Source organism: Arctopsyche grandis, chromosome 9 (genome assembly GCF_051622035.1).
Source record: "Arctopsyche grandis isolate Sample6627 chromosome 9, ASM5162203v2, whole genome shotgun sequence".
NCBI classification, from domain to species: Eukaryota; Metazoa; Arthropoda; class Insecta; order Trichoptera; family Hydropsychidae; genus Arctopsyche; species Arctopsyche grandis.
Genome location: NC_135363.1, coordinates 27980001 through 28007459, shown reverse-complemented (window position 1 = coordinate 28007459; position 27459 = coordinate 27980001). Strand labels below are relative to the sequence as shown.

The 27459-nt window shown below is 32.2% G+C and overlaps 3 protein-coding genes across 3 annotated transcripts in view; all 3 read left to right on the top strand.

The window, feature by feature from the left end:
- Positions 1-15415: 15415 nt before the first annotated feature.
- On the top strand, positions 15416-16710 carry LOC143916600 (putative salivary secreted peptide). Its single transcript, XM_077437781.1, has one exon. It carries the CDS (start codon positions 15510-15512, stop codon positions 15951-15953), a length of 444 nt encoding a protein of 147 aa, XP_077293907.1. The 5' UTR covers positions 15416-15509; the 3' UTR covers positions 15954-16710.
- A 1772-nt stretch (positions 16711-18482) lies between these two features.
- On the top strand, positions 18483-19446 carry LOC143916689 (putative salivary secreted peptide). Its single transcript, XM_077437886.1, has one exon. The coding sequence runs from the start codon at positions 18535-18537 to the stop codon at positions 18946-18948; it is 414 nt and encodes a 137-aa protein (XP_077294012.1). The 5' UTR covers positions 18483-18534; the 3' UTR covers positions 18949-19446.
- Positions 19447-20383: 937 nt separating this feature from the next.
- Positions 20384-27459, top strand: part of LOC143916687 (protein Wnt-5b-like) — a 64745-nt gene continuing 57669 nt past the window's right edge. Inside the window, exons 1-2 of the mRNA XM_077437884.1 lie at positions 20384-20688; positions 25570-25750. Of these exons, the coding sequence (XP_077294010.1) occupies positions 20388-20688; positions 25570-25750 (482 nt within the window). The 5' untranslated portion in view covers positions 20384-20387. The remainder of the gene's footprint in view (positions 20689-25569; positions 25751-27459) is intronic.

The following is a 27459-nucleotide window of genomic DNA, read 5'->3' as shown; positions in this document are numbered from 1 at the left end:
ATCCTGGCCCAGGATTCGATACGATCTGTTCGCTCGCTCGGTACAGAAAGTGCAATTGAAATAGCTTGCACCTGCACTCATTAACGTAAGTGTCCGTTTACTCGTTGGTATGTAGAAGTACATATGTATGTAGTTGCATTTACCGACTCCACTACTGGATCTTTTCATATATTTTTTTTCACAAGTCTATCTCATTTCGGTTGCCGTAAACACTCAATTAAACAGAACACGCAACTCGACATTTTCCACACAATTTGCCAATTGCCATCATTTAAGTCTGTCACGCAAAATATCTTAAGCAATATATATTTTTTTGAACGTTCACGTGTTTGCTGTCGTCGAAGAATGTTATCAATTCTGTAAGATTGTATAAATCCGTAAATATTGATAGTGAATTGACGTGTCGCTTCCCATGCGACCATTTGACTTGTAATGGTTTAAATTTTATTATAGACAATGTTTAGTGTGGTGTTAGGGTTTTATTTTATCGTTTATATTCTTTGTTTTGTTTATTCCACTGATCGATTCGTTAATAAAATAACCGGTCAGTGTGATCTGATGGCGCGGCGGCTCCGCTGCAGTGATGCGTTTTATCAGTCCGACGATCGGAGAAGTGCATCCAGTGCATAATATTCAGGACCTCATCACGCTTTCATGATATACAATTATGTGCGCAAAAAAGGACGAGGGTTTCGGTCGTGAATTGCGTTCGCGTCAAGTATATATGGGGGACAAAATGGCGCGCGTGACAAAACGTCAACGCTCGTTACGCGACTATACGATGATAAAATGCGATACTTTAAATACACAAAATAAACGAAAGGCTTTGAATTTTATTATAATGACACTGCTTTGTGGGAAAGTTGACGATTTAACGGGGAAAATTGAAAATTTGCGAATTACTGACGCATTTATACTACGTCGTTTAAGCGATCGAAACACTTATTTATTTATTTATTTTTATTTTTCAATTAATCATGCACACACGCCTAAAATATTGCTCCAAAGCGGCGAGAAATTATATATTACATATATTAAATACATAATTATTACATACATACATACACATGTAAATCGAAACATATCTGACATCTTTGGTCAGACATTACAAACATCGTATACAATACGATCAATAACATTTTTCAATGTAATGAACATCCACAGAGACATCTATGGAGTGAAATCAGGTGAGACCTGAGATATAACAATAACTCAAGGTTTGCAATAGAAAATTGGAGAGGAAAAGCCAATTTTACAGGAACCGTTTCAATGAAAATCAGAAAAATTGGCAAATTGTGATAATAAACGATCGACCCCAACAAACCAAGGTCTGGCCAACAACGAGAGTCTAGTAGGAATAAAAGTGTAGCAAAATTATTTTGTATAACATATGCCAGCAGCATAGCTCGGTCGTTAAGCTTCTGCTTAGCATTGAGAGGCGGCGGGTTCAATCCCTGGGCCCGAGCCTCGAATGAAAATGGATTTTTCAGAGTATGCTGTTGGTTAGACCTGGATTTGTGACTCCAGGTTGATCGTTTCCTATCAGAGTTTGCCAATTTTCTCTGATTTCATTGTTGAAACGGTTCCCGTAAAAAAAAAATGACTAAAAATCCCTCCTATACGACATGTCACCTATAATTTGTTATTAATTAATGTACAATAAATAAGTTTGTCTACAAATTAATAGATGTCTCATTGATTTACGAGTTTTACAGTGTCTCGTAATTCAGTGATTTATATAAAAAAAATGCTGAATTGTAATTGGTCAGGAAGGCGCATTGGGGTTTACCTGTAAGGCCTTCCTGGTATATATGTAAAATAAAATAAAAAATAAAATAAAAAGAAAGTAATATAATATGTAGGACATATGGTTTATTATATACATACATACAATCAACAAAAAAAAAATTTGAAAAAAAAATCATAGCATTGTTCAGATATCTAATATAACATTTGTAAGACGTATTTTTATATAAATACCGCAATGACATATTTCATACATATGTATTTGTGTACATTGGATATGTTTCCGTAACGGAAAGCGTAGGCTTTCAATATTATATAGGCATAGTAATCTAAAAATGTAGATAAACCGTTCATATAATATTATATTATACATATTTACATAATAAAGTGTCGCTTTCGAATGAATTTTCCATTTTCCCATACAATTTATCACTGAACGACGACAACGCGTTACAAATTGACAATACACCTATATAGGCATGTACTTTTAAAGGTAATATAACGATATACCCAATTTATCTTTTACGTTGTCGGAAATTAAAAGGGGAATGCAGTAAGCAGTTATTGGAGTCGTGACTTATAATAGCAATACTCGTTCATATTTATTTATTTATACACTTACGCATTTTTGTGCAAATGGACATCTCGCGTGGGCAAGCGTGAAAATATCCCAACAATGGTTTGGTGCATGTGATTTTTTTTCTTCACCGTGGACTTTTATCGACCGAAAATTATGATATATTGAGCGCAATCAACACTCGGATGATTTTTTCAGGCCGTTGGGAAAAATTTGTGAGCCACCATTTATATAAATATTTAGTCTTGGAATGTGAAGTGGCGTCTCGGTGGAAAATGCCTGCGAGTGGTAAATCGAGTCGATAAGTTGAAATAAAATTGAAATAACGAGACGTTATTGGCTGGTTGTCGATTTCTGAATGCTGATTGATGTGCTTTTAAATAAAAATATGGTAAAACGTTCAATTTTAGTTATATTAAAAGTTAATGAATTTGACAGTACATATTTCAAATTTTTGTGAACTTTAATTTTTTTATGTCAAATAGCAACAAATAATATGTCGTTATTATTTGTTGCTATTGTCAAATAATATGTCACATAATGTTGCTATTTTCACAAATATCTTAGCCTAGTTTTCTATTTTAGAACGTGATATGTTAATATGGTTTTATTTAATTTAGTAATCATATACCGCTGTATCTTTACCGGACCAATATGACATTGGTCAGATATAAATATAAAACGTGAGAATCCACAAAAAATACAAATAAAAATAGACCATTTTAAGGTTTTTTTTATACATCATTACATCTTAGAAACGCTGGAACATACATATGTAGCCAATCCTTGTAAATCATAAGCTAAAGAGCGGACCCAGAGCGCGCTGTTCATTGTTCACATGTTGTAAATGCATTGTTAAAGGTTTGCCGAACCTTTTTAACAAAGCATTTACAATAATGGAACGATAGACGGCGCGCTTCCGGTGCTACCCCTAATCATAACATTAAAAAATATTTATTTTTGCTTTGACTATTACTATTGACTGTAAATTGAAATGTTCAAAATAACGTAGTTTTTTATATATTTATTTATTGAATGGTTTTAATTTACTAGAAACATGGATGAATAGTTTTAAAATACGTGTAATAGAATCATACTGTTGCGTAGAGGTGAGTAGAGGATCCCAATGATAGGCCTAAGTCGCTTCACAGCATTTATTCGGTGATTAAGGAGGTCCTCGCGCAGTCAGCACTCGTTCCAGAATGATCTGATATGGCTAATGTGACCATTTATTTTTTTCCTCAAAACGGGACGTTAATTTTTCGTAGTGATGATTTTCTATACTAAAAATTATATTTAAATGTTTACTTGAATGAAAAGAACATGCTTTTTCAATGAATTATTTTGAATATTTATTTCTCCAGTGTAACAGAAATTCAGTAGTGCATCGATAATGTTGAATTCAAAAGGAGAAAATGTCGCATTCAGTTTATATTTGTTTTTCACTAAAAACTCACTACACGCCGAAAATAAGAGCATGTGGAAGTAGAAGCAGTTATGAAAATGTCCAATAATAATAGTTTGGATTTTAAAAACTTTTGATTCGAATAATAGTACTTACCTTCGGTTTCGCTTAAAGACACTTTAAAATTAAAAATAAGATTATTGAAGATTGAATTTTAACTTTTAACTATCCAAAATAGCTGAATAGTTAAAAGGAAATAATGTTTATTAGTTAGAATGGATAAGGTTAAATGTAAGTGCAAGCTTAAATACAAAAGAAGGTATAAACCACCCCGAAAAAGAGAAAAACGACGGATCTTATCTAAAATATTTAATAGGAAAATATTTATATTGTTATTGATTTCTTTTATTACAGTACATAGAACTTGCTAATTTATTTTATAAAAATACATATTATATTTCAACTGCATCTATAGTAAAAAATAGACCAAAAAGGTAATATTGGATACATGAAATACATGAAATTTTTTTTTTATATGTTATATTTTATGCATAATTAATAAACGCATAAAAAATAGGAGTCATGCAAAAAGTAGTTCCAAATTAACGGCAATAAATACACTTCACTTCAAGATTCCATAATAATTATTATTTAAGAACGACTAAAATAGTTTAAAAAGCAAGCCGATATAATATGTAATTCACAAAAAAAAATAATCATACTTTGAGTGGCTGAGCAAATAATTTATGCAGAACTAAGCACCGAGGTACGTTTAAAAGCAATCAATTGAGTTTATCTTATTGGTATGCTCGATTTATGTCATCATAATCATAAATTACAAAACCATCGTACGTACATATATGTCAGTATGTGTGTGTGTGTGTATGAATTTGTTATACAAAAGAATTCGACGAGCTTACAGGTAGAGAGGTTATCTTATTATGCTCACCTGTATAATTTGATAAAAAAAAAAAACAGTCAATTTGCCACGCTAAAATACTCGCCCGTCGAACCAGTAGTCAGCAACAGGTAAACGAACAAATCGATCCGAATTAAAATGAACTCGAACGAAATTCGAACGGTTAAATATCTTATATGGAAATAACTTTCGAATCGCTATCGATCGAATCCATTAAGCAATTGTGTAACTTAACTGTCGAAGTGCGACTGTGGGCGAGAGAGCGATCTTTATATTATAATACAATGTGATGCTGTAAAGGTTGGGCGCGACTGGAGCGCGGGCGAACTTACCTAAAGTGTTGCTCGGATGACTTTAATTAATGGCCGCCAACATTGTAATTTTTTTAAAGTGCACGGTAATTAAATAATTATTACGTATCGGTTTCGAAAAAATGGTTCCGACATTTTTGCTCCGACGGTATTTTCCTTTACAGGTGCTTTTACAATATTGCATAATGTCGTAAATGTTGAAAGTTCGCCGTCACTGTGAAAAATCATAATGATTGTTTCTAATCACTCAACAGATTGTACTCACATACATACACAAATATACATATGTATATCGGGTGACCGTGAAAAAGTCGAAAATATTCGTTTATCATGCATACATATGAAAAGCAGTTAGTATATATGTACATATATCAGTGGCGTGCGGTAAAATTCTCTCTCCCCCCGTCGTACATCCTCACTTAATTTGCGCGAGCAGGATAAAACAGGAACAAGAGGAACAGGTTTTTCCTCCCGAATCCTGCGCGCGCACATTAAACAAGGCTGTATGACAAAAAGAGAGATAATTTCACTGTATGCCACTCATATACATATATTACTAGTGAATAGCCCGATGAAATATCATCGCATGGGTATAAAATTATTATATACCCGTATAAAACTAAAAAAAAAAATCCGGAACCGGAACCGTTATTTTCGTAGACTCTCATAGATAGTTTTCAATTCTTTATTTGTAATAATTTTCAATTCTTAAAGTTAACGTTAACAAAATGTAATATTTTCCGATTATACACAAACGATCATTGACCTCGTAACGTTGAATATTATTATTACACATAACAAATTACGTGCATATACATATAATGTGTATTTACAACACGTATTCTGGGCGAGGATATGGCATGCGACGCGAGCTCGTGAGGGCCATTGCGTTTGGATCGGAGGGTCCGAGGTTCGATTCCCGGCGCCCACGGTGAATGAAATCAATTTTTTTCTCGAATATCGTCAAAATATAAATAATTTAAATTATAATTATAATTTAATTGAAAATAAATACATAAAAAAATGGTTCAAAACCTCGCTAAATGAAATTATTAAAATTACGTATTTTTATATGGCGAGAAGGAATATTTCAATTAATATTTAAAAAAAAAGGCGAAATGAAAAATTGGATTTGGCGTGATGTCCGAGACCATTAGCTCAATTTAGACCCATATTCAGGGTATTTGGGGTGATCGGTTCGAGTCGCGACAAAGTTGTCTCGTCGAAAAATGAATTAATCGATTTTTATCGATTCGTTCATTATGTTCGGCGAGAGTTAGGACACACACACACACCCACACACACACAGATTACCGTCTTTATATATATGATATATACACAGTACCGTTTACCATGCACCCTTTTTTATGATCTTTCGACTTAAGATCTTTCGATTTTCGATCTTTGCCTTCCGATATTTGCTTTTTCGACCTTTTCACTTTCGGTGCCGTGAGGTAGACTCATACATACAATAAGTATTTTATTTTACATAGATACATACCAGGAAGGTTTGACAGGAAGATCCCAATGCACCTTCCTGGACAGTTAAGAGGGATGGACCCCAGCGCCTTGTCCATACAATACGTATTAATACTTCTCCCTTACTCAATTATGGCACTAGATAAATTATTTTTTAACATGCTATGGATATCCACCATGGATGGTTCTATTTTATTTTATTTTTGTGATTCATTTGATTTTTTAATTAATCAAAAAAATAAAGAAATAGAACCATGCCTATGGTGGCGGTCTCCGTGACGAGACAGAATGTAAAATGACAGAAAACGCAAATATCGGAAGGCAAAGATCGAAAATCAAAAGATCTTAAGTCGAAAGATCAAAAAAAATGATGTATGGTAAAAAGTACATACTCACTTAATTTGCGCGAGCAGGATACAACAGGAACAAGAGGAACAGGCTTTTCCTCCCGTATTAATGTGCGCGCGCATTTTCAAATAATTTAAAATTTTCCATTAATCTCCATATTTCCGATATATTAATTGCCTCCATATCTTCACAATCCGATAAATTTATTTCCAGATTAGGAAGAATCTTTCTCCATGATCAAACCAGTGTTATTGGTTTTACTTTCGATCAAGATTTTTTTATTCCGTGTAAAGCATCCAATGTACTCATTTTGACCAAATCGTCATCTTCCTCAGTAAGAGTTTTGAGAAGATCAGCACGGTAAAGCCGTTTCATTGATGAGATTGAATTAGACTCGTCGGCGGTAAAAACTTAGCTATCATAAGATCAAAATCAAATTTTTGCGTGTTTGTAAGAGATTATAAATGAATGCAAAAGTAATTCAAACATACAGTATCCAACGGAAAAAGTCCACTGATCAACCAATACTCCAAATCTACTCATTATTTGTATTTTCGTTCAAAAATAATTGAATTAAAAGAAAAAATGTATTAAATTTCAAGCACGGATAATCCGCATGCGGATAATCGAGAGTACACTGTATTATCTTATTTTAATGTGAGTGTTTATGGCATAATAATAAAATTATCTCAAAAACCTATTTAAAATTCTTATAATTTTACATCAATTTTTTTTTACAAATACTTATTTAATTATTACAAAACAGAAACATACAGTATTCAAATATTTTTACAAAATATTGACACCAAAAAAGTTTCTACATGTTTATTTATTTATCCATTACTAGTGGTTTTACCCGGCTTCGCTCGGTATTTGTACTATAAACCGCTTAAACATGACTAATCTAATAGTACACATTTTATTAAATTTATTTGAATACTCATTTGTTTTTTTTTTTTACTAAATTGACTCTCACGATCAAACAAACATATACACTCGTTCGAAATTATATGTATACCAGAATCCAAAGAGAAATCGGGTAGGGCTTCGCCCCCTAGGAGGTTTCGCCCCTGTAGGTTTCGCCCCCTAGGGCTTTGTCCCAGGAGGTTTCGCCTCCGAAGGCTTCGCCCCCGGCGAATCCTTTGAATCGAAAAAAAATAGAATCAGCGCCTATGAATCGAAAAAAATATAAATCGTTTGTGTTGTTCCCAACCAACCAACAAATGTTACATACATGGAAAGTCTCTTTCCAAATTATATCCATTATAATTTAAAATAAATAAATATTCTTCACGTGCCATGTCCTCCCAGAACGTCGACAAAATATAAATATAATAAATAAATATTAGATAAAATAAAAGCGATTTTTTTTAAAATAAATTTACTATTTGTATAAAGTAAGGAAAAAATGTATCGCAGGCGAAAAATGTTTCAAAAAGTGTTAGCTATGTAAAAAAAAGCGTCGAATTTATGCTTATAAAAAAGCGTCTAAGTTCCCAGTAAGATTTAAAATCAAAACTAAAATCTTTTTCTTTGTTCTATTATAATTATTGTACGTAACATGCCTCTTGAAATTTTTAAAAAATGTCCATGGAAGGTGTATGTGCCTCAGGAAGTAAAGATGTGTGTTTGAGAGGACGATAAGCACAGTGTAATTTTGACGAGGTTGTTTATTTAATATTGTAAATTGTACATGTAAGTTGAGTTCCTATTTCTGCATCGAGATAGGAACTCTTTTGATCAATGAAATCATCTGATGCATAGGGGTTGTCGTGATAAAAATTTAATGTAAGTGCAAGGGTCGTCTTTCGTTCTAAAGTTTTTATGGTTCAGTTGATCGTTGACGGGCGTGTCGAATTCGTTCAAAAGTCGATTGATGAATGATGATTCTCTACATGCTCGCACATATGTTAAAATATAGGTTTGTGTGAATGCGGTTGTTGATATACAAGTCTTAAAATCAAATTGTCAAAAAAAAGTACAAATTATAATATAAAAAAAGAGCATTTGATTACATTACATTTTTTTATCTCACGATCGATTATATTATATGTTCGTCCACTATCGTTCCATCACACTGCATAGTTTTCGACCACTCTGTATAAAATGGCGAACTTGAAATGCCAAACTGTTGCGTTGACTTGCATGGGAGTGCATTGAACCGTTTCGGCATTTAGCATTGCTGCCTTTCAAACTAACTATTTAACAATTATGTCAAACTTAAGATACCGATATTTGGTCCTTTATACATTTTTTTTGTCTCTTCGAAGTATGTATATGTACGTATAATTGAGCCGTGCGATAAAAGGATATCGAAGGTATGTCAATTTAACTGGACGCATTAGAACGCACGGCGTGTCTCGGCCATATTCGGATATTTCTCACGGGTTAAATAAAAAAGGGGGGACCCTCGATTTAAAATAAGGGTCCGACTAATTAATCCGCTTCATTGTTCGATTTTTTTAGACATGCGAAGGGTCCCAGTTTTGAGTCTACAAATGCGTAGTGTTGTCCGGCCGAATGAGTCGAATCGTATAATTTTGGGTCGAATTATTTATTTTTCAAAGCTGTTTATTTATTTATTTGTGTTATTGGTACGGGTCGTTGACAACAGATATTCTTGTTTGCAGCGCACAGGTAAGATAATTTAATTTTTTTATTGGCTGTAAAAAGGATTATTTTTGAATTTACGATATTGAAAAAATACGTTTAATATTTCTTAGAGGAATTTTAAATTAATTTTAAAGAAAATAAACTGAAATGATATCGCTTGGTTTATTTAATACAATGTTAGATTATTAACTTGGAATTCATATTTATTCGATCACAATTGGCTTAAGCGTGTAGCGTCGCATACATATGTACATACATACAATGTACCTACACAATGAAAAGTAAAAGTACAATCTAAAACGTAAAAACTGTTGCTCCTTGACTAAATTTTCATCAACCCAGATAATATTGAGATTCATACGCTTTCACTATTGATGTCCTGTTAAATAAATTGAAGTATAGTTAAGTTTGATCTTGAAAAAGAATATAAAATAAAAGCATTCGATACGTAGTGGATATAAATCATATACATAATCCAAGGGAATATGAAAATAAATACGTTTTCACTATTGGGGCGGTAGCATTGATATAATCCACTGTAAACGCAGCGTAACTTTTAAACTAAGTGATAAATAAAGCCCAGACACTGAGGGGGCCGTTTATTGTTCAAATGTTGTAAATGCATTGTTAAAGGTTTGCCGAACCTTTTTTATAAAGCATTTACAACAATTGAACAATAAACGGCACGCTTCCAGTCCTGCCTCTAGTGATAAATAAGAAAAATAAACTTATATTTTATATTTGATTACATTGTATATATATTACAGTTGAAGTGTATCTTCCAGTTGTAATATATTTTGACTAGTTGGAATATATAACCTGGTGATATTTACCGTTATAGTTGAACTTTACTTTCAGTTGTTATTTTTTTATTTATACCAAGAAGGCCTAACAGCTAACCCCAATGCGTCTCCCTGGCCAGAAACAGTGTACATTTGATACAAAGTAAATACATATCAATTAAAATTCATACAGACATTTATGTATGTATGGTTAAACTTGTAAATTTTGAATAGTTGGAATATATTCCGTCTAACCCACGGAAGTTAATTCATATATTACAACTGAAAATGCAGTTCAACTATAAATTGGTACCAAATTAGGATGGAGATGTTAGATTTTCGTGAAATTCTTAGAGTTATCTTAGTACAATATTCATTAACATAATTCATAATACCAAGCAAATATTAACACATTTTTGAATTCTAAAGAATTCGTAAAAACATCAGAGCTCTCAAAACTGAACTGTTATATTACAACTGGCGCACATTGTTGAATGTATATTTGCGCTTGTAGATCTATAATTTACTAGTTGAATTATATTCGAATATTAATGACCTAAAACGCCAGTGGGAATATATTGTAACTGAAAATACACTTCGACTGCAATATATGTACATAAATACACTTGTTACACGAACAAATACAAAAAGTGTGACGTTGAACGTGTCATAAAATCAGATAATGAACTGAAGTTTTTAGTTTGTATGCGGTAAGCAAAGTCAAATTTTAAGTAAAGGCGTTGGGGAACAGTTTGGGAAGCACTGCTAGTTACACAGCAGTTTATTTATTAAAAAGATAATTTTTTTAAAACGAGTCAAATATGTGTGTAAGTTCACGTATTCTTATGATGACAATCTTATGATGTTCTAATATTATTATTATTGAATGTTTTGAATTCACATGTACAGTACGAAACAATTTTAATTAATTAATTGACCAATCACAAGTCGAGCGCTACGATTGGTCAATTTCAAAAAAATCTCGATTCTGATTGGTGCAACGCGCAATTGAATAGATTTGAATTATTTAATGTAATTATTACGATTCATTATTTTTAATGGAACTGAGACATTCTGTAAAGTTGAATTCTCTGAAACGTATAATGTCTTATTAACCTTTTTCGTGCGGTGCCCGTTTTAATTGTATTTTTTGTTACCTAAGACCTTCTTCTATTCAATATTACGTGCAAGCAGCGCGTTATACATTTTTAATTGGTCTGCGGCGCCCCGGCAATCGTCTTTTTCTGGAGTATCAACATAGAACTGTAATAAAATAGATTAACCTTAATAAGTAAATTTTTTTGTATGAATCCAAGACCACCCCTTCGCTGGATGCGTTTTTTTCCCCGAACTACATAGACGAGCTAACCCATTAACGCTTACAAACCAATTAAAAGGCAGAAAGAGAACCATAAAATTAAATATAAATTCACTTGAAATATAATTTCACTGTGACATATACATATACAGTGCTTTCTTTCCCCAAGAACGCGGCAGAACGGCGTTCCGGCACCTTTTTCATAGTATTTTTAATGTTTCAAAAGCAATTAGACGAAACAATATTCGTGCGTGTATAATCACAATCCATATGTATCGATGTATTGTAGAATTACAAAGATTCCTTCTGAACTTAAGTCACTTTCTTATAACGAAAGATTGAAAAGAATGAATCTCGGTACACTGGAGACGATAAGAATAAGAGGCGACTTAATCGTTATAGTCTTTAAAATACTAAATAATCATTATAAATGTCGTATGTCCAATCTTTTTACATTCAACGAAACACGCACCTCAGAGTTCACTCGCTTAGACTCCAAAAAGAAAAATCTAATAAATTAATCAGAGATTCCTTCTTTTCAAACAGAGTGGTTTCAGTTTGGTATCAAATCGTAATTTCCGTTAACCTTAATATTTTTAAGAAAAAGCTTGATGTCTTTCTTAAACTTAAAGGATTTCTGTAATTCTTCTTTCCCAATATCTTATTTCTGTTTCTTGTTTACTTTTTTTTCTCTCTTATTTTTATTTTTATATTGTCATTTTGAATGAAATTTTTTTCTCATTTAATTTACATCTATATACAATGTATATAAAATTGAATGTCTGTCTGTGTGTCTCGTACAGGCTCCAAAACTGAACCGATTACGATGGAACTTTCAGGATTTGTTGTATGCATGTCCGGGACTACTGTGAAAAAAAATCACTCAAAAACGGGAACGGAAACGGGGAAAACGGGAATAAGTGTCATTGCAACGCAATAATTTCAAATTTATTCGCTGCCTGCGTTTTTCCGACAAATGGGAACGGGAACGGGAATTGCATGCGATATTGTGGCATTGCAACGCATGCCGGGTTCAGCTAGCATATGTATAAATCAAACTCCTTGGGTCTATCGGCTTTGCCGCCTCCCCCAAGTATATTAAATAAATAAATATTTAAATAATTGGCCAAAATGATAAAATATGGTGTGTTCTGAATAGAGTTAGGATAGCGAAGGTGCCGTTTATTGTTCAAATGTTGTAAATGCATTGTTTAAAGTTTGCCGAACCTTTTTTACAAAGCGTTTACAACAATTGAACAATAAGCGGCACCTTGGCTATCCTACTTCTAGTTATGAAGAGAATAAAACATGGATCCATTCGAAAGTGCATGAACAAGAAGTGCGTTCCAGCACCTGAAGTGCGTTATTTAAAAAAAAACCCTGTATATACATACATATATATTATTTATATATGTACTTAGATTGAATTGTATGCTAGCGAGCAAATTCTACATTTTCAGGTCATGACTTACTGAATCTAAGTAGTAATTGTTCGATCTGGTTGGGCGCAAGAAGTTGGTAATTAAGCGCTATCTTGATCAAATTTACACGACGTTACAATACTTTTACTTACTCGATGCGAATCCGTAGACCTGTGAACGGGTTAACCGTTAACGTGTTGATTTATGTAGCGCGATACGTACCACGATTAATAGCGTAGGGAAATTCTCGATGTTCGTTTTAATGATAAATTTGAGAGTTATGTACTGTGGAAATTTCGAGAAAAATCGATGTCGACTTGCATGAGTTACGATTTGTTATAAATCAGTTTCACTACAATTTTATAGGTAAATATGTACTGGCATTGTGCATATTTATGTATGTATTGTAACGCTGATAACAGTGTTTGTGAATGTATTGTATGACAATTTCAAAATGTATACCAGTTGTGTATGTAGTACACTATTTTTATTCAAGCTTTTATATGATGTCAGTTAACGGATTTTAGAATTTCAGCAAAATTATATAATATGTATATTTTTCTAATACCAGAAGAAAACAGCAAGAACTTAAATATGTACATACCTGCTTACTTCGTGTGTAGTGAAAAAGACTGAAGAATTAATTACCTGTTCCATTACTATACAAAGTCACTTTATAGATCTAAGATTAGTGAAGAAATCAAAAATGAAAATTTGACTTGGAAATGCCTGGAAGTGAATGTATATGTATAGAGAGAAGGTTAAGCACTATTTATTTTTAGCACTACACCACTGCGAAATACGTATTGTAAATGACGTTCAAACGATTCTAGGAACGGTGGCTTAATATCAAATACGCAAAAGGTGCTAGATTATTAATTAATTAAATATTTAACTTGTGAATTTCCATTTTTCAATAGCAATAATTGTTTTGAACTTGACTGTTTATTGTTATGAATAATTAAATTTGGTACAAAGTTAATTTCATTTGTACTTTCGATTTGCGAATAACTTTTCAATTTTTAATTATATGTACACTAGATATGTATGAATTATGTATATGTATGTTACAGTCAAAGTGATTTTTCCAGTTCTAATATATTCGAATATAATTCAACTAGTAAATTATAACCAAATAATGGCGGGATAGGATGCTTTTTCCCAAAAAATGTGTTAGCTTCCGTGGGTTAATCTTCCAACTAGTCAAAATATATAATACTACAACTGGAAGATACACTTCAACTATAACGGTAGTTGGTAACAGGTTAGATGGAATCTATTAGTCATAATGTATTAAAACTGGAAGATATAATTCAACTGTAAAATATAATAAGTATCGATAGAGGAAATATTATTTCGTGTGAAACTTCGATTATAAATTTTGATTGATATTTAGCATCGACCCTTATAATGTTTTAATCTTTTATAAAACATGTATATCCGTGCATATGTCTTACAATATTAAAACTTCGTGTTGGTATTTATTTTCTTTTATTATTATTTTTTAAAATTATTTAAAAACAAAGAAAAGCAAAATTTTAGTCTACAATTCAATTGTATTGCCACACGTGGTTTATTGTGCCACTGTGCTTAACATGTTTAATGGCCAAGATTTAGGAAAAATACAGAAATTACAAAATAAATCTATGAGAGGTATTTTGAATGTGGGTAGATTAAAAAGTATTAGAAGTATGTTAGATGAATTGGGATGGATGAGTATTAGAATTAGTTTAAATCTTAGTACATTGTCTTTCGTTTATAAGTTAGATCATAAGTTATTACCTAAGTATTTTAAGGATTACTTGAGGTGTGCGTGCATTCGCACGGCATATCTAAGGTTTTGTTTCCTACCGCATACGCGCTTTATGTGTTCATGCGTTGTTGTTAATTTTGTACTTGGTTATGTACAGTGTGGTTTTTTTATTAGAACAGTTATGTGCGCTTGTTCTTGTGCGATATTCATGAAAAACCGTCTCGTTCTCCGACGAAAGGGTCTCTTGGACTGTATTCGTCGGGGGGGTGGTGGCCTCATGTTGAGGGCTTTAAGGGTCAAATTCCGTGACCTTTAAAGCGGGCTTAGAAGGATTATACAATAAGAAATAGAGATATCCATAGTTATTATACTAGAAATAAGAACAATTTAGTTGTAGGTAGGTAGAGTAAGGAAAAAGAAGACAGCTGGTGGTTTTTTTCACAGGGGTGTGCTCATGTACAATGCCCTCCCTGAGTGCGTCAGGTCTTCTAAGACCGTGGATGCATTCTTGCGAGGTGCGAGGAGACACTTATGTGAAGGACAGTGCATATAAATTTATATATAAAAGTTTACAGTTAAGTAATTAAGAATGCATTTTTAAATTAGCTAAATAGCTAAAATTGTATAAATAAATAAATAACAGCGGTAAAATGGAGTAACGATCTCAACAATAGTGAGATACGTCACCGTGTGCAAATAGCAGTTTTATCTTATACCAAGGTGTATGCATTGCAAGTATAAAAGGCGTGGAACGAATGAGCGCGATTGTTCTACGGTAGTAATCGCACGCTCCGGAAAAACTTCTATCATTCGACGTCCGACGGCTTTTCCGAGAAAATGTCTCCGACTACAGCACTATTGATGCTGTGTATCGCTCTGGTGGCCACCTTTCAATCTTCATTAGTGGAATCCGTAGTCTATCCACCCGAGGTAATCTACGGACAGCATCCATTCGGAAACAACGTGAACTTGGCTTCGAACAAGTCCCACAATTTTGCCCTTGGCATTCCGAGGGCCACAGACAGACAGCTCTTCAGACAGATCTACCAAAGAAAAGGGTCATTTATGAGTGTCACCAAGGAGTATGTGAAATATCCTTCCAACGGCACCTTCTCTTACTATACCATCACTGCCATCAGAGCTTTGGATCAGTATATTGACGGAAATGGCGGATACGCCACTCTCTTGAAGGGTGGAGTCGGTTATAGGAATATGACGCTGGAGTTGAGGTCTCGAAGGGGTAAAGGGTTTAATTTCATCGTTGAAGTTTGGGGTGTTTAAATATAATTCGTTCAGCTACAGGTTTTGAGTGGCGGTAGTGCTGTTAAAGTGAATCTTTTGCTACATGTGAGTAGCTTTTATATATTTAATGTAGATCCCATTTATATTTTATTTTAACAAACATATCAAAACACAGTGTCTTCACAAGTTATCTTCCAATATGACACTGTGACCAAACAATAATATACAAAAAAAACCAATATGCTAATATTTATATAAATATATGCATATGTAAATACATATATTATATTATATATGATTCTACCTATGAATGTAAAAAACACGTTTCATTTTATTTTAAAAAAAATTATAAGTGTCTTCACATGCTACCCAGAATGACAATATTTAAATAAATAAAGAAGAAATAAAAACAGCAATAATCTATGTGTTTCCTCGTATTAATATTTTCGAATAATATGTTATTTTTTATTCTTCATGCTAGCTTTAAATTGTATATATTTCATAAGCTGTGTAACAAAGTATTGAACATATCTTTATTTTGGAAATTATTTCTAAAAGAAATATATACATACATGCTTAAGTTGAATATTCTATTTCGTAAAATTAAACATAAAAATGTCAAAATTGAAAAACAATATTCATATGTATGTTACATAGATGCTAAAAATACGGGTCTCTAATAACTAATAAGAAATTTTGCTATATGTATTATATATTGTATATTATATGAAGGTTTATATATTGTTATATTATTTATTGAAAAGTTATTTTATATGCGTGGATAAATAAATAGATGCTTTTGAAAAATATTCAATCTTTTACTTCTGATTATTGAGGAAATTTTTAGAAAGTCTGTTAGATAATAGTATATTTTTGTTCATTTTCATTTTAATCAACAATAAAAGAGGATCAAACAGACGTGTGAATGCACATATATTTCATTACAATATTACTCTTATAATGTATTTTTTAAATTATAAATAAGTGTGGTTTGCTTGAATTTTATAGGTACTTTCTCAAAAAACATTTTTATTTCATTACAATATTACTCTTATAATGAATAGTAATAGTTTAAACAAGTATTATATCATTTGATTTTCAAGTCAATACATGCTTTAATAATTTCGTTGGATGCAATTCGTAATTAATATGAACATAAAATAGGATTTGCAACCCAAATATGTGGCTTTGTTATCAACGAAATTATTTTATTTGTTTGAATCATTATAAATTTAATTCAAATTAACTTGCTGTATGAAAACATTTTAATTGATTCATGTTATACATTGTGTAATCGACTTGGTTACTCATCTTCAATCACCGATAACCTATACATATACACATGTATAACGAACTTTAATTTTGTTAAATGATTCAATCAATTTTCAAATTTGTTTAATAATTTATTTAACTTAAAATTTGTTTAATGATTCATCATTGGATGTTTCTAATGCGCAAAAACTTCACTCAATGGAATACTTTTACTTCAGAATACACTGGAATCGTTATCAAAACAATTACTACGCAATGAAACATTATATGTAAACATTTACATATATGTATATGTAGATATTAAGACATTTTAACCCATGCATTGCTGGTCACTTCTATATGTATGTACTAGGTATCCATATCTATAGCTAGTAATATGCGTCACTCTTCATAATAATATCTATGTTTTTACCCGGCTTCACTCGGTATTTATAATATAAATCGTTTAAAGATGGCCAATGTCATAGTAAACATTTTATTAAATTAATTTATTCGATGACGTCACGGATTCACGAACCAACAATCCGAAATTGCATATTAGACTAGTTGTTTTACCCGGCTTCGCTCAGTGTTTGTAATATAAACAGCTTAAACATGGCGAATCTTAAATATTCATTTGGTTTTTTATTTAATTTATTTGCATCGAAAAAAAATAATATTCAACCAATCGAATCGTCGTCATAGAAACTTTGACTGGTTTTCGATGTTCCCAACAAAAATATTAACATATACAAATACAAACATATATATGTATATATATAGTCTCTTTCTAAATTACATATTAGACTAGCTGAACCCGGCATGCATTGCAATGCCATAATAACGCATGCAATTCCCGTTGCCGTTGCCGTTCCCGTTCCCGTTCCTGTTCCCGTTATCGTTTCCATTCTCGTTCCCGTTCCCATTTGTCGGAAAAACGCAAACAGCGAACACATTTGAAATTATTGCGTTGCAATGACACTCATTCCCGTTTTTTTTTACAGTAATCTTCCCGGACATGCATACAACAAATTCTGAAAGTTCCATCGTAATCGGTTCAGTGGTTTAGGTGCCTATTCGAGACACACACAGACATTTATTTTTAGATATACATATATATACATAGATAGATAGATTTATCACTATTTTGAAGATGATTAATATATATATGTAAATGAAAATTCAACACCTTGATTCTCAGCATATAATTTTTTCATATTATTTCAGCGACAAATTTACGTTGAAGTAATTATTAATCACTTTGTAAACATTACAAAAGAGTGATATATAAAACAGATGTTTCATCCGATTGATTTACTGTCTTCGCCTTATTTTCGTCGAGTGATCGTCATCACGTCGACACGCAAAAATGATCCCAAAATTTGTCACGGCGATCTTCATGGTGTTTTACATCTCCACACCATGGCTACCAGTTCAATCGGACCTGCTTGGGGCTAATGCCAACAAAGCCTCCAACAATTCTCACCACTTGATCGTCGGCAACGTCACTCCCGTGAGGGACACCGAGATCTTCCATCAGATAGTGACCAAGTCTTCGTCTCTGCTGAGGGTCGTCGTAGAAGACGTGACGTATCCACCTCCTGGGGTCGTTCCATTGTACACCATCACGTGCATCAGAGCCTTGGACCAGTATATGGACGGCGAGGGGGGTTACGCCACCCTTAAAGAAGGAGGGGTGGGTTTCAAGAACGTGACCCTTCATCTCAAGTCGCAGAGGGGGAACGGGTTCAATTTCATCGTAGAAGTTTGGGGACACTTGTAGTGCCTAAGTAATGGTAATTTTATTGTGTTTTATTTTGTGACGTGTACTATATTATGAGGTCTTCATTATCGCCATTGTTTACTCAGTTGGTGTTTTTTTTAACAATATATCCATCAAGTTGAAGTGGAAATATGAATTCAGTGCAACCAAAACGTAAATTCAAACAACATTGTATTCAGACTAAATTTTTTTGTCAAAAATATTATTTTTAGACGTATATTTGAATCTGTGAAATACATACGTATTTACATACATATTTAAATGCGTATTTATAGTAAGCACTTGTATGAATTAAAAATATATTATATCATTTAAAAACATAAATGTATAATTTAGAAATAGTTTCTAATATAATATATTAAAAAAAAACAGCAATACAAAAAAATATAATTAGATTATAAAACAAAAGAACACATAAAAGTGTTATGTACCTTTAATATGATATTTGTACACATAAAAAAATTAAATTAACAATAAGACTAAAATAAATTAATAAATAAATAAATTTCGTTTGAAAAATTACAAATCCATTGTTTTAATTAAGTCAGCATTTTAATATGAAATGCAGACATTTTATAAGTTACTTTCACAACAATTATAAAGCAACCTAAAATGAATGAAATGCGCATTAACACAGCGTTGAGGAGAGTGGGAATGGACAGGAGCGGGGCGACGCGCCATCATCCAACTGTCAAAAATTATAATTTCACTGATAGAGGCAGGTGAAAATTTAATTGGATATGGTTTAACTGAACTATATCTAGTGAAAATGTAACTGGTTACGAGTTCACTGAAACGTCAAATTTTATTTTTGTTACTTGCAACCCATTTGACATTTGATTTGCCGGGCGGACCCCGATTGGATCGTGCGAGCTATTTTTATAGCTGTTAATTTGACATTAAATGTCGTTTTGACATATGTAAACCCATTCATAATTACACAAATAACAGCCATTGAAAATATTGAAATAAATTTAAATCGTACATTTAATCACTTCTTCATCTACATATACCTATATCCTAATTGATAACATACTTAATAACGTTTCATCAATGCAATACAAAAATTGTACGTACATATATTCAAATACAAAAAAAACTATAACAAGTAGATAATAACATTTTTATCTACTACGAATCAACCGCAAACCCACACGTAGGTATGTAAACATTAAAATAAATAGTTTCAATTATGTATTACTCAATCGATGGAGCAGAAGCGGTCGAGTCTATTAAAATAAATCGATTTTTTATTATAGGGGTATTTATTTTTTTGATCATTAAGAATTTAAGCGCCAAAGAATACATTTATTTTATTTTTTTAGACAATTATTGACGATACAAAAAAAAATCTTGATCTTTTCCTTAAGTATAAATTCATTAAATTTCAATACATGACACTTAAAATATATGTACGTATTTTTTCCAGTTACATGGGGATGCACGGCTTCGAGACGTGGTCTGTGGTGCCTCCGGATCAGCAACAGGAAGACTCCAATGGAGTCTCCGGAGACTCTGGAGGCAGGGTCGCCCCTTCAGGGGGCGCAGGACCCTGCTGGAAGTTGCCAGGACTTTCGGCAGGTCAAAGGCGAATCTGCGCCCTTTATCTGGACCACATGCCGGCAGTAGGTTCCGGAGCAAAAGACGCCATTGGAGAGTGCCAGCATCAGTTCAAGAATCGACGTTGGAACTGCACTGCGAACAACGACACTACGGTCTTCGGACCCCTCACCAAAATAGGTTATATCATATATATTTATATTTGAATAGTAGCAGCTGCTTATTGTTTTGCTTTTAACAAAGGTAGTTTACCTTTGTAACTATAATATTGTTTGTTCACCAGAGTAATACTGGGTAGCAGTCGATTATGTATTGAATGTTGCCTTTGCGCACCTTTTTCAACGAGTGAGGGTGGGTCTTCTTAAATATAAAAAATCTATATATGAATGCTAGTACATATATAATATAACTAGAGGCTTTTTTTAAAGTAGAAATCACTGGAATTATTATCGACTTGTAGGTATTACGTCATACGTGATTCATTTACCGGACATGGCTGCCGTTCGATTCGTGTAGTTGTTGTTCGGGTCCGGTATGGACCATGTTCGGGCTTGTATCAGGATTGTGTTCGGGATCCAGAATGATGAAACGAAATGCTTGCTCCTCTCTTTGTCTTACATTTGTTGCTCCATAAGGTGCGTGCCGACGACTGTTGTGTGTATGAGTGGGTCTCGAGTGACTACTTACACGCTTCCGAACTGCTCAGTGATGTGAGTAGTTCGTCTAAGAGGAGTCTATTGGTTGACCACCTCAACGTGTCTGTCTGACTGCGCGTGAGCATTGCACCTTATAGAGCATTACGCTGAATGGAGGGGGAAATATGTAGGTCATAACAGCCATGAATGCAAATCTGTCCAGTTGTCATTGGTTCGTATCATTTTCACACGTCTTTCACTTAGTGGCTAATCCTCTTTGGCAAACTCTCTTCAAACTGATAGATGATGCTATTTGTAATTCAAAAATTTGTAAACCTTATCGATGTTATCTATCGCTTTTATGTATGTAGACTTTGTACCAACATACACGATATGTCTGGGCGACAAACTAGTTTTAGATTATTCAGTGATTAAAAATATTAAATGTTTTAGATTTATTGCCATAAAAATTATATCAACTATCCTTTAATTTTTTCAACAAGATTTCAAAACTGTGTTTTACGAAGGAAGTGTTTATGTATTTGTTTACTTAACAAACTTGGGGAAGGCGGCGCATCCGATAAACCCAAGGGGTTTGACTGATGCATAGAATAAAATATATAAATTTAATGAGAAAAGAAAATAAAACATTCAAGATAACAATAATAAAATAAAACTAAGAGGGGAAAAGGTAAACAAGAGAAAGAAATAAAAGAAAATACAAAGAGATAAAAAAAAGTAAAATGATAACTAAAAGAAAACGAAAATATAGAAAGAAATGACGATATTGAAAAAGAAAAATTATAAAAACCCTTTAAGTTTAAGAAAAACATCTAGCTTGTTTTTAAAAATATTAAGGTTTTCAGAAATGTCTGCATTGGAAAGACTAATCACACAAACTTTAAACACTCTGTTTGAAAAGAAGGAATCTTTAATCAATTTGTTCGATTTTTCTTTTAAGAGTCTGAGAAAGTGACCTCTAAGATGAGTGTTCTCATTCAACATAAAGAGATTGGACATTGGAAAATTGTAATGATTATTTAATATTTTAAAGACTTCGATTAAGTCGCCTCTTCTTCTCCAGTGGGGTGAGATATATTCTTTTCAACTTCTCATTATAAGAAAGTGATTAAAGTTCGGAAGTCATTTTAGTAATTCTCCTTTCAATGCATATAACATCTTTTTTTAAACGAGGATTCCATATACTATAAAAGCGTATTCTAATTTAAGTCTGAAAAAAGATTTATAAATTTTTGTTAAGATGTTTAAGTTGAAAACATTGAATATACGTTTGATAATATACAAAAACCAGGAAGATTCAAAATAAGATTATGTAAGTAAGTATGACTAAAAGTTGGTGGTTTATCTTTCGGTTTGGCATATTTAAAATTTCTAGCATGGTATACTGTGATTTCTACGATCGATCGGCGACCTCCATACATGCAACTGGGTTCATGACATGCAGAGACGTCTTACAAACAAAAAATGAAACTACATACTATTAATTTTAAATATTAACTTTTAAAAAAAATATTTTTTAAAAAAAATTTTTTTTATAAAATTTATATATAAATTTTCTTGTTAAAAATAAAAATTAAACTAGAAATAATTTTGTGTATATATACCTACAAATATTGATATTTGAATAATATTTGAATACAAAATTAGATTAATTAAATAAAAAAAATAATTTAAGAATAAATTGTAATATTTAGAAATTTTCTAAAACATTGTGTATATATACCTACAAATATTAATATTTGAAGAATATTTGAATACAAAATTAGATTAATTAAATAAAAAAAATAATTTAAAAAAAAATAATTTAAGAATAAATTGTAATATTTAGAAATTTTAGAAAATCAAAATATTGAATTAATTTGAACTATTCACTCAATCCACCCGAGTTAATGCGATTACTGTGAAAATTCCCGATGTCTGAATACCCACCACTCGCGTCAGATTACCGATTAGTTGCGCATTTCAAGCTCCCATACATACATGCATACATTACTGTCTTGAAAAGCGAAATTAGTAATTTGAATTTACCCGTATTACACGCGTAGATCTTTAAGCTATCTCCGGATCGGACGGTAGATGTCGTATCTTGGCCAGGACAATTGATTGGCCGGTTGGAGACCAAACAAGTTCTCCATCCCGAGAGCTTGTAAATCGCTATATGTAGCTCATGAGCTCTTAACCAGTGGTCTGCAGACTTCTTCGGGGCTTGGAAATATTCCAGGGGCCCTCTTTTGGAACCTCTTTAGAGGCTTTCTTTCTGATATAAACTACATATTTAAGTTTATTATAACTGGGGCACTGTTTTTGTTTATATTTTTGGACCATTATGGCGTTACAGGAGGAACCGAATGCACCACAATGGCGTATATAAGAAAAAAAATACATAGAAGCAAAAGCAGAGAAATATGATTAAAAAACAAAAGAAAAATAATTAAATGAAGATAAGGAAAAAATATCAATGAACCCTTTGAGTGCTGACGTCTTTTCTGTTGAAAGTCCGCCACGCTGAAAATTTCGCCAAAATTTACAACTAGAATTATTTAGAAATTCAATAGAAAGCAGGTATAAAAATTGTAGCTAAATCAAAAAAACCCTAGATAACTACCGCCGAGGATTTCGAATTTTGTAAAGGTGTGTTTAGACTCTCTCATATAACAATATATAATAAAATAAACAAAAGAAGTCTATTAATGAATGTATTTTTCCAAAACTAGTTCTATCTTTTTCATTGATGTTAAAATTTAATCCTCGCAATCTAAAATACTCGGCTGTTAGGGCTGTCCATCGGTAAATTCTGCTATGGATATAAATTCAGAAATTCCGGAGTAAAACAATCTTTATAAGTGTTGACAAATGAATGACACGGATTATACGACCCATGTTCAATGCTACCTGGTAAGGTTTACTATGTACATACTCAAAATACAAGCCCATGGACTTGTTGGCAAAACACCGATCGGCGTTGGTCAGAATTCAAAGGATTAACAGAATACATAGTAAGGAATGTCTTGGATCTACAGCCAGCACTGATATATAAGAACCAGCCGTAAATAAAAACCATCCCCACGAGACACAAATGAAATAGCAGACAAATAGCTTAAAGTAATCTCTAATAATCACTGAGGTGGAAAATATCACATCCAGACACGGCAGCAATGAGAAGTTGGATAGCTCATGGAATATAATAATATAATCATATTATAGCTTTCATTCTTTTCCTTTTCATTTGTTTATTTTGTATTTACCTTTTTCATTTGTTTTTTATATTTGTAAATTTCAATTTCTTCTTATATTCTATCTTATAACCTTTTCCAAATATTTTAATACTATAGTTTAATTATGCAATGTACTACATATTTTGTCATGCCTTTATTCTTTACTTTTTAATTTGTTTTCCTTATATTTATCTTTTTCATTTTTGTAAAAATCTATTATTGGACTCGGATGTTACATATATTATTTATTTACTTTTTGTTTTTTTTATACCTATCTCTGTACATCCTGTCTGTTGATTTTTCAATTAATAAAATAAAATAAAAATAAAATAAAATAAAATATAAGCCATCCGATAAAGCACTGTGCGGGCAGGAGGTACAACCATCAAATGATGATATCTACCACGTACATATCGAAGATGCCGACATAATTAAGGTTGAACTCTTCATCTTACAATAAAAAATCATCGCCAGCAGCATAGCTCGGTCGTTAAGCTTCTGCTTAGCGTCGAGAGGCGTCGGGTTCGATCCCATGAGCTGACCTCGATTGAAAAGAATTTTCTGTAAAAAGAGTATATCTGTAGTGTTGCTGGTCAGACCTGGATATTTATGACTCCAAATCGATCGTTTCCTATCAGAGTTTGCCAATTTTTTCTGATTTCATTGTTGAAACGGTCCCCGGTAAAATTGGCTACCTGCTATGTCACCACTATTTGAGATTGATTAATATACAATAAAATTTATGTACAATTCATAGATATCTCGTTAATTTGCGAGTTTTTCCGTGTCTCGTAATTCAGCGACTTGTATAATAAAAAAAATAAAATGCTGCGATGTTTGCAATTTGGCAGGAAGGCGCAATGGGGTTACCTTTAAGGCCTTCCTGGTATATATGTATGTATGTAAAAAAATAAATAAATAAAAAAATCTACAACAACAAAAACTAAGTCTAATTGTAGATTGATTCTTGTGTTCTCTGGGACAAGCCTAGAATTGGGATTTTCAATATTCGAAACAAGGTAAATAGATTGTCTTGTAAAAGGTAAATGAAGGTTAATAAACTTTGTAATTTTATTTCGAGCATATAAAACTTTAATCTGAGGAGTGGGCTTTCATCTGATTGCTAAAGGGATCCACAGAACAAAAAGGTTAAGAACTCTTGATAAAGATAGTGCTTATCTTCTGTGCAGGAAGCAGAGAATCGGCCTTCACTCATGCCGTTCTGGCTGCTGGTGCTTCTTTATGGGTAGCAAGAGCTTGCAGAGACGGTCGTTTGTCATCTTGTGGATGTTCGAGAGCTCCTCGTCCCAGAGATCTGCATCGAGATTGGCTATGGGGTGGCTGCGGAGACAATCTGGAGTATGGCTACAAGTGAGTGAAACACTTTCTTAATGTACATGTGTAATTTATTGTCAAATGAGTCTCGCTTTATTGTGGTATAAAAGGTATGGAACACGAAAGATGTTATGTGTTTTTTTTATTTCTTAATCCACGGTCGATTTTATTGCATTCGATTTAATCTTATCAATTTTGAGTGTTTTTATTGGTTTATTTTGTGTGTGGTTTTAATGAACGTAGGCGTAGATGAATGGCGTTTTTATTGCGGAATAAAATCAAAGGTTTTAAGGGCTCTGTAGTTGAAATTTCCACACGCTAATAAAATTTCAATTTTTCTTGTGTGATTTTTTTTTTACTTCAACCTTAATATACATACTTAATATATAATGTTGAAGATATGTACATATATGTAGGTTTGTTTAAAATATGGGTTGTGGTTTCCTGTAGCCGATTCATAACTTTTTAGATTTTATAGTGTCGTTTTTAAATCGTTTGTTGCTGTTTATTTGCTATAAAATTTTGGAATTTGGGAATTGGAAAAGGTGTTCTGTATCATGAGGAATCCATAAAAAATAATAAAAAAAAATTCAAAAATTATTTGCACTACCGCCAGCTCATTTAAGTTTGTGAAAATAATAAATTTTACCGATTTCCGGGGGTTTTTTTTAGTTTAAGCTCAGTCCTAGTAGTTTATTTTTTTCAATAAATGGAATAATGGGGATCATATGGGACAAAAAAAAATCTGAAACTTTGTCGCACGTATCTTAAATTCCAGTATTAGCGCGAGGTGAATTTATTGAAAAAAAAAAACATACTAACACTGAGCTGAAATTGAAAAAAAAACCTACAAAATTGGTAAAATTTACGATTTTCACAAATATAAATAGGTTGGCGGTAGTGCAAATAATTTTTGAATTTTTATATTATTTTTTACGGATTCCTCATGATGCAGAACATCTTTTCCACCTAGAGTTGCTCCCAAATTCCAAAATTCGCTGTTTTATATGTAGGTACTCTAATAAATAACCATTAGTATGATATTTAAAAAGTTACAGATATTTAGATGTGTAAATTGAAACTCGAAGGTTTTACTAATATAAGCTAATGATATCCATCTGGTGACGTTTGTAGAACTTGTTTTTAAAATATTTGAAAGATTCGGTAATGAAAAGATGTTCAAAAGTACCCGTAGTGATTGTTGAAAAATCTTCATACGTTTTTGTAAAATTTCGTGTACCACGTTTACAATATTTTCAAGCATTACATAATATTTAAAAAGTTACAAATAGTTACATGTGGAAATTGAAACTCGAAGATTTTACTAATATGAGTTTTTGTAAAATTTCGTGTACCATGTTTACAATATTTTCAAGCATTACATAAAACATATGTATCACAATAAAAATTTATAAAATTGTTAAAGTTGTCATCAAATTCAATAAGATGGATGTAGTTTTTATCGAGATGATTCTCTTTGATATTCAAATCTTTGTCGCAGCTTTAGAGTACACATTCTATGAATATGGTTTCAACAATGAGAAGCTTCAGACTATTACTTACTATACATTTTAACCCTTCAATACGAAATATTTTATATAAAAGAATATGAATATACTTTTAGGGACATTTGGAAAAAAACAAAACCATGCAAAATCTTACATGCTGATTACTTGCAAGTTGTAATTTTTTAAAAGTTGTAAATAAATAACAGATATTACATTTGTTTTTAAATTTAAATTATG